Raw genomic sequence first — 9100 nt, 5'->3', positions numbered from 1 at the left:
TTATTTTTAACGTGTGAAAGTTTTCTGTTTTTCTTTTTAATGGAAATCTGTGATAATTACAACGATGAACAAAATATGTTCGTCGCCGTTTGTTTGTTATTTTCGTTTTCCTTGATATTTTTCAGACCGTTTTCTTTAGGAACCAAACAAAACTATGGAAAATGATATTCCAAAAATTATTTTCATCACCATTTTTCCTAGGAACCAAACACAATTGAGATTTCAATAGTCCTTGATTTCCTTTTCCTTTGCATTTTCACTTTCCTTATTTTGAAATCCATGAACCAATCAGAGCCTTAATATGACGGGATCGATTGGCAGTGGTGCAGCTGCTTTTGTTTGACCGATACTAGTTGGTCTCACATCTTCGGCAATTACTTCACCTTCAGCTTTGAGAGACTCCAAAAATTGGTTGGCCCTTTGTGTTTTACCTAGCTGCATACCAAGACCCTTTGATGGAGCTGAAGCAGATGCTGGTGCACGACCTAATCATGGAGATCCAGAAGGAAAGAGATAAGGAAACACACACATTGCAATTTAAATATTTACTATCAATACTTCACGTTTACTTCCGAATTCAAAGAAAGATTCAGAAACAAAGAGTAACCTTTGGGCTTAGAAGAGAAAGATTCCACTTCAGTATTAACTCCAAAGCCAGAACCACCTCCAAAACCACCACCAGTACTAGATATGCTGTTCTCACTGCCAAAGCCACTCTCGATTCTTGAACTCATTGACTGCAGCGACATAAATCCTCCCTTCTCACCTCTATTCTTCTCAATCTGGATGAATTTCAAACAGTTAGTCAATATATGTATCAAAAGGGGCAAACCAGTAATTTACCTAACAAATTCATAGAAAACTGTGTTATCACCCAAACCAAACATGATATTATTAATGCAGGTATTATTAGTTTCTCCCCCATAACTCAAACCAAATAATGGATTACTCACTGTGAATCAACAATTCAGTCAAGTGTACCATATCCCATCCATAGCTATCTATACTAACCTTCCAACCAAAAGGGCCCCTTAGTATTAGTATTAATATTAGTATTAGTATTAGTATTAGTATTAGTATTAGTATTAGTATTAGTATTAGTGTTCGTATTAATATTGGCGTATTAGTTTTAGCATTAAATATTCATATTAGAATTGGCATATTATTTTTAATATTAGTGTTGATATTAATATTAGTATTAGACTAGCCCTTTTGGTTTGCATTACCAGGCATGATGGGATATGTTGTACCCCATAGTACAATATTTGGTTCATATGTTTTGCCATCCTTGACATCCGGCCCCACTTATTTAATCACCCATTTGATTTATTAGTTATCAAGCCAATTTTGGCTTGACAGTTTATCCCTTCAATTATCCCACCATTACACCCATGTGAATTTTCGAAAATACCCTTACATCATACAAAAATTACAAATTTATAAAAAACTAAATTAATTTATATTTATATATAATTTTTTTTATCTCCTATTTTGCAGCCATTTTTTTCTAATTACTTTAACACTAAATCTCGGCTAGCACAATCATAATCTACTATATCTATATTTTATTATTATTATTGTTATTATTTTATCTCCTATTTTCTCTAAAAAAATTGCTTCATTTATTTAATGATCAATTTCATATTATGACGATTAAGTTTTTATAATTTTTTTTGAATGAGTTTGTATTATTAAATTTGTATAAATGTTAATGTTGTTACCGATATCACTAATAAATTTTATTATAATTGTTATTATCATGTATTAAACTAATCATTATTTTCATTTGAAATGATACCTCGTGCGATAAATGCTAGTTACATATAAATACTCAACTCACCATTAAATTGTATTGTGATAGCTATATGATTATTATACAATTATCACATCAAACTCACGATTAATTACACAAAAAATGCATGAACATCTAAACGGAAAAAAAAAAAAATACTCTGATTAGTTCAACTAATTCCGCAAACACAAATTTGTGCAAATATACCCTCATGTATATCATATTGAATTACTACAAAATTATCGGAGAAATGAAAAAAATGAGAGAGGCGTATGACTGGTAAATATTGTATTTCAGGGGCATTACAGTTATTTTGCAACTAATCCCACATTAAACTGGTTTATCAGCTATACAAAACACGGTGTTATTGATTATTGCACTATTCATCACTATTTAGTAGGAAAAAAATCACATTTGGTATGAGGGATTATTAATACTGAATAACTTAAGTTGATGTTTGGTTATAATGATTATGATTGATTATTCTTGAACTTACGAAACAACCCTTGGTCAAATTAATTTCATTGACTCACAAAAACGTTTAAAAAAAAAACAATCCCAATTTATCATGCACCCCTTATCAATAATTATTGTAATTTGTAATTACAATAATTGTATTATTCTAGGCTTTGGGATAAAAATCTAATTTTTTTTATTTCTATAGTTTTTGAAAATATTTTTTTTCGACTAAAAAATAAAAATCTGAGTTTAGCAGCTATGTAATGTAAAAAAATAAAAATATGACCTAATGTAAAAAATAGTTTTTTTAATATATGTTTTTTGAAAATTGTAATTTGGTGGATGTGATGAGGCTTTATTTGGGGGGCTTTTTCGTCTTTTTATTAACATTGTGTACATTGGATAATTTAATCACACCTATTGGGGTAGGATAAGTTATCACTCATTTGGGTGATTGGATACCGGGCCTTGTGTCAATACCGGGTTTATATCATTCACACCAAATACCGGATTAGAGGTGACTTATTTGTCAATCACCCCTTATCCCACCAACCAAAAGAGCCCTGAATCAACAGTTTAATCTCAATACTACATATCCCATCCATACCTATCTATCCAACCCACCCAACCAAAAGGGCCCTATTAGTATTAATCATTGTATTAATATTAGAATTAGTATTAATATTAGTATTACTAGTGTTGGTTTTGGTATTAATATTAGTATTGGTATTAGTATTATCAATGTTGGTTTTAGTATTAGTAGCAGTACTAGTTGTTGTTAGTGTAATATTAGTGTTAATATTAGGGTGGCATAGGAAATTGTATGCCGCAATGTCCAGAGTTAAAAGTAGATTTAAGATAAAGATATTTATCAACTCAAAATCGCGCGATATAACTAAAATTACGAGCAATGATGTGTGCACAAAAGATTTTCAGCGAATATGAAGGTAAATCACAAACAAATGTATATTTTGATTCAATAAAACATTTTTTTGGTATTATTTACATGTAAATAAAGTTTTCGTTCGTTTTATTTTATCCAAAAAAAAATGTTCTCGTGCATCGCAAGGGTGAATTACTAGGTATTGTGATTGTGGTATTGGGCTACATTTCATTACTAGGTATTGGGCTACATTTCAACGTGGATGGTTTTTAGAACGTTGTCAGTTTATTATATATGTAGATTTTTTATTGATTGATTAAGATACGAATTTTTATTTTTTTGTTCGGTTGTATTCTTAGTATTATCGACATAATTTTTCTTCGTTGATTTTATACATTGACTCATTTTAATGTTTTTAATTAATCTCCGTGCATCGCACGGGTGAGTTACTAGTATAATATAAAAAGAGGATCTATGCCCTCAATGATTGACATGTGGCAAATGATGATGTCATTTATCAAAGTTGCTTAGTTGGAGTTGAATTGATGACGTGGATTCTTCAATTGGTGAATTGTCAATTTTATTTTGGTATGTATTTAAGTTATTTCCTATTTAACATTTATACACTCATTTAAACAATTACCACATGTATATATATTATTTTCAAAGTTAACTAGTAATTCACCCGTGCGATGCACGGGATCAACTTCTAAAAAAAAAATGGATAAAATAAAACGAACGAAAATTTTGAACAATTGATATACATGTAAATATTACCAAAAAAAAGGGTGTTATTGAATCAAAATATACATTTGTTTGTGATTTACCTTCATGTTCGCTGAAAATCTTTTGTGCACACAACATTGCTCGTAATTTTAGTCATATCGCCCGATTCTGAGTTGATAAATATCTTTATCTCAAATCTACTTTTAACTCTAGACCTTGCGGTGTACAATTGCCTATGCCACCCTAATAGTAACACTAATATTACACTTACAACAACTACTACTGCTACTAATACTAAAACCAACATTGATAATACTAATACAATACTAAGATTAATACTAAAACCAACAATAATAATACTAATATTAAAATTAATCATAATATTAATACGATGATTAATACTAATAGTCTAATACTAATATTAATATCAACACTAATATTAATAATAATACGCCAATTCGAATACGAATATTTAATTTTAAAACTAAGATGCCAATATTAATACCAACAATATTACTAATACTAATACTAATACTAATACTAATACTAATATTAATACTAATACTAAGATTAATGCTAATGCTAATGTTAATGCTAATACCCTAAAACTAATATGAATGGAAAATAATACTAATAATGATAATAACTATGATAATAATACTGATATTGATATCGATACTGATAATGATACTACTACTGATATTAATACTGATACTAATACTAATACACATACTGATACATATACACATATTGATACTGATATTGATACTGATACCGATACCGATACCAATACTGATACTCTTACTAATACTAATACCAATATTAATATTCATACCAATAGTCATACCAATACTCATACATATATTGATACAGATATTGATACTGATACTGATACTCATATGCATACTGATACTGATACTTAGACTGATGTTGTTATTGATAATGATACTAATACTGATAGTAATACTGATACTAATACTGATATTGATATTAATACTGATACAAATACTAATACTAATATCATACTAATACTAATACTAATATTATATTGATACAAATATTAATACTACTATTGATACTGATACTGATACTGATACTGACACTGATATTATTACTAATACTAATACTAATACTAATACTAATACTAATACAACGATAAATATTAATACTAATACTAATACATTGTTCTAGTACTTCACCCATGTGTTGCACGGGGTATTATTCGTAAAAATAAATATTTTATTTAAAAAAAAGTCCTCGAAATAGTAAGATCAATGATATGCAATACAAATTAGTATAAAGTAAAAGAAAATAAAATATATATTTTGTATTGTGTAAGTAATGAATACCAGTACCAGTACCAGTACCAATATGAATACAAATAACAATACTATTACCGTTACCATTACCATCACCAATATCATTACCATTACTATGACCATTACCTTTGCAGTTACCGTCACCAATACCAATACCATTACCATTTCCATAAATGCTAAAACTAATATTAATATGATAATAATACAATTACTATTAGTGTTAGTAATTCTAATGTTATTGCTAATCCTAATCCTGGTATTAACTATAATGTTAATTCTAATACTAATCTCAATCATTGTTCTAATCCAAATTGTAATCCTAATGATAATGCTAATCTTAATCTTAATATTAATTCTAATTATAATCGTAATTCTAATAATAATACGAATCATAATTCCAATCCCTAAAGAAATGCAAATATGCTAATGCTAACAGTGAACTTAATACCAATCTTTATATGCTAATTCTAATGGTAATGCAAATCCTAATTCTAATTATAATTCTAATCATAATGCCGATATTAATACTAATTCTAATTATAATGCTAATCTGAATACTAATATTCATACTAATATCAATTATAATATGTTAATACTAATTCTAATCTTAATCATAATACTAAGTAGCACCAATACTAATACTTATATTCTAATGCTAATATTAATCCTAATATACCACTACTATTACTAATATTAATTTGCTAATGTTAATATTAATATACAAATGCTAATACTAATACTAATACTAAGATAATAATACTAATACTAATACTAAGATAATAATACTAATACTAATACTAATATACTAATATACTAATATTGATACTAATATACTAATACTAATACTAATACTAATACACTAATACCAATACTACTATACCAATACTAATATACCAATACCAATACCAATACCAATACCAATACCAATACCAATACCAATACCAATACAATACAATTATCAATACCAATATATACCAATATATAGAATACCAATATCAATACCAATACTAATATCAATACCAATACCAATATCAATATCAATACAAATTCATTCCAGTAACATTATCAATACTAATACCAATATCAATAAAAATACTAATGTCAATACCAATACCAATACCATTATCAATACCATTATCAATACCATTATCATTACCATTACTATGACCATTACCATTACCATTACCATTACCCTTACCATTACAATTATCGTTATCATTACTGTTACCATTACCATTACCATCACCAATACTAGTATCATTAGCATTATCGTTACCATTATCATTACAATTATCATTACCAATACTAACATCAATACCAAGATCAATATCAATATTATAGGACCAATATTAATCATTACCATTACCATTACCATTACCATTACCATTACCTTTACAATTACCATTACCATTACCATTACCATTACTATTACTAATAGTAATATACTAATACTAAGACTAATATGATAATAATACTATAACTATTAGTAATTCTAATGATAATCCTAATCATAGTACTAACATTAATCATAATCCTAACAACAATACTAATACTAACCCCAATTGTAATCCTAATACTAATTTCAATCATAATTTTAATCCTAATTATAATCCTAATCCTAATTCTAATGGTAACGCAAATCTTAATTCTAATATTAATTCTAATTATAATCCTAATTCTAATAATAATACGAATCATAATTCTAATCATTATAGAAATGCAAATATGCTAATGCTAACACTAATTTTAATACTATTCATAATATGCTAATGTTAATGCTAATTTTCAATAATAATTATAATGCTAATATCCATACTAATATGCATACTGATATTCATACTAATATTAATTCTAATATGCTAACGATAATGCTAATTCTAATCATAATCTTAATCATAATGCTAATACAAATATTAGTATTAATAATAATACTAAACTAATACTTATATGCTAATTCTAATGTCAATACTAATGCTAATCCTAATATACTAATGCCACTGTTAATCCTAATATACTAATTTTATTCTTAATATACTAATGCTAATTATAATTTTTATTCTACTGCTACTGCTAATGGTAATGCTACTACTAATACTGATGCAACTCAAATAATGATACTAATATAATTATGACCGAAAATAAAGGGTAAATAAAAAGTAATTATATGGAAATTATTAAACAAAAAATCATTACAAAAACAATAATAAACCATCTACCAATTATTACCAATAATAGAATTTTCTACCCCTTTAGATTTTGGAATAATCCAAGAAACTATAAAAAAATTATAGTGAAAACATTATTGATTTAGTTTGATGGGAGTAATTTGAATGAAGATTATGACCAGTAATTAAAATATGGCATAAAGCTATCCAAAATTTTAGTAATTAATTTCATATAGAAAAACGAATTGCATAAAATTAGGGGATATGTATCCAACTAATAAAAATTTATAGCGATGAAACATACGTAGCGCCAAAAGTTGAAAAATGCGTACTAAAAAAGGTTTTACTTGATGTTTTAATATTTTATTTAAATTAAGCTTGAAAGTGGATCTAATTTTATAAAAATATCGGATCCTACAACTATAAATCCTATTTCAATAAAAACATTAAAATTTAAAAGAACGTGAGAAATATTAATGATATGTATTTGGATCAAGTGCATGTTGAGGGAAAAAAATGGAACAAAAGAAGGTGGAGGTTCGAGTGCTGAAAATTACATATAATTATTAACACTAAAAGACAATTACATATGATAATATGAAGTAGATCATCATATGAAGTAGTTGGATCAAGTGCTGCAAATTATATATAAATATTAAAACGGAAACACAATTGGATATGATAATATGAAGTAGTTGGATCGAGTGTTGAAAATCACATTGTTGTGGGAGATTATATAGCATGAATTATAACGTAATTTTGGAAATATTTTAAAATTTCAAAATTTGAATTCTAAAATGAGAGACAATCTAAAATTTAGAAATCATTGATTATATAATGAAATGATTTGATTTGATTTGAATTGATTTGGAAATAGTTAATCATAACAGTTAATAAATATGTACTAAGCTAATTTGGAAATAATTAATTTTGATTGACAACTAATTGAGCCACCTAATTCGAGAAAAAATAAGCCACAATAAAAGACATAATTTATCTTATTATATGATGCATATAATATGGAAAAAAATATAGTTATGAAAAATGTAAAAATTGTCATTATTTGATATATACACATAATTTGGAACAAAAAATAAAAAAATAAAGTTGATTTGAATGATTCATATCTTAAAATAGAGATAATTAAAATATATATATATATATATATATATATATATATATATATATATATATATATATATATATATATATATATATATATATATATATATGTATTAGTGTTTTGCAAAAAAATAATATTATATATTTTTCAGAAAAAAAGAAAGAATATTTTTCACGGTAAATTATTGTATTTTATTAATATATGATTATATTTTATGAAATGAAATAACGAAATAATAAAAACATTTATATGTTGTATTTTAAAAAAAATATAATTTATTGAATGCATATCCCGATATTCTATAATTACAAAAATTAAAAAAATGTGTACATTTAATTATTAAAATTAGTCGATTATTACAATGAAAAAAAATCCCTAATATTTATTTGAATATTCATAAAAAAAATGGACGTTCAAATGAATATATTTGAATATTCTTAATGTTAATGTAGTAATTTATTCGAAAAAATTAAGATTGAAACATAAAATAGAAAATTATAATGAATGTAAAATATGTAAACTATAAAAAACTAAAATAAAACTCCAAAATTGCTTTAATGAAGCAAAAGTACAGAAATTGTTGTCTTTATTATTTACAAAGAAAAAAAAAACATTCAAAAGATGATACATGTC

General features: G+C 25.8%; 1 protein-coding gene across 1 annotated transcript; it reads right to left on the bottom strand.

Annotated features, from left to right (window-relative positions):
* Window positions 1-245: 245 nt before the first annotated feature.
* LOC105964424 (uncharacterized) lies at window positions 246-821 on the bottom strand. Its single transcript, XM_012988933.2, has 2 exons — window positions 608-821; window positions 246-485 (listed from the first exon to the last, which is right to left on the bottom strand). The coding sequence occupies exons 1-2, from the start codon at window positions 747-749 to the stop codon at window positions 289-291; spliced, it is 339 nt and encodes a 112-aa protein (XP_012844387.1). The 5' UTR covers window positions 750-821; the 3' UTR covers window positions 246-288.
* Window positions 822-9100: the final 8279 nt, after the last annotated feature.

Source organism: Erythranthe guttata, chromosome 5 (assembly GCF_056151865.1).
Source record: "Erythranthe guttata isolate IM_541 chromosome 5, IM_541, whole genome shotgun sequence".
In the NCBI taxonomy this organism is placed as follows: domain Eukaryota; kingdom Viridiplantae; phylum Streptophyta; class Magnoliopsida; order Lamiales; family Phrymaceae; genus Erythranthe; species Erythranthe guttata.
Note: the sequence above shows the minus strand (reverse complement) of the source record. Positions and strands in the feature narration are given on the sequence as shown.

Bases quoted from the DNA above. Each gene is read 5' to 3' on its own strand.
- LOC105964424 (XM_012988933.2), bottom strand. From the start codon at position 749: ATGTCGCTGCAGTCAATGAGTTCAAGAATCGAGAGTGGCTTTGGCAGT. The intron at 486-607 runs GTTACTCTTTGT...CTCCATGATTAG, and splicing joins TTTCTCTTCTAAGCCCAAAG to GTCGTGCACCAGCATCTGCT.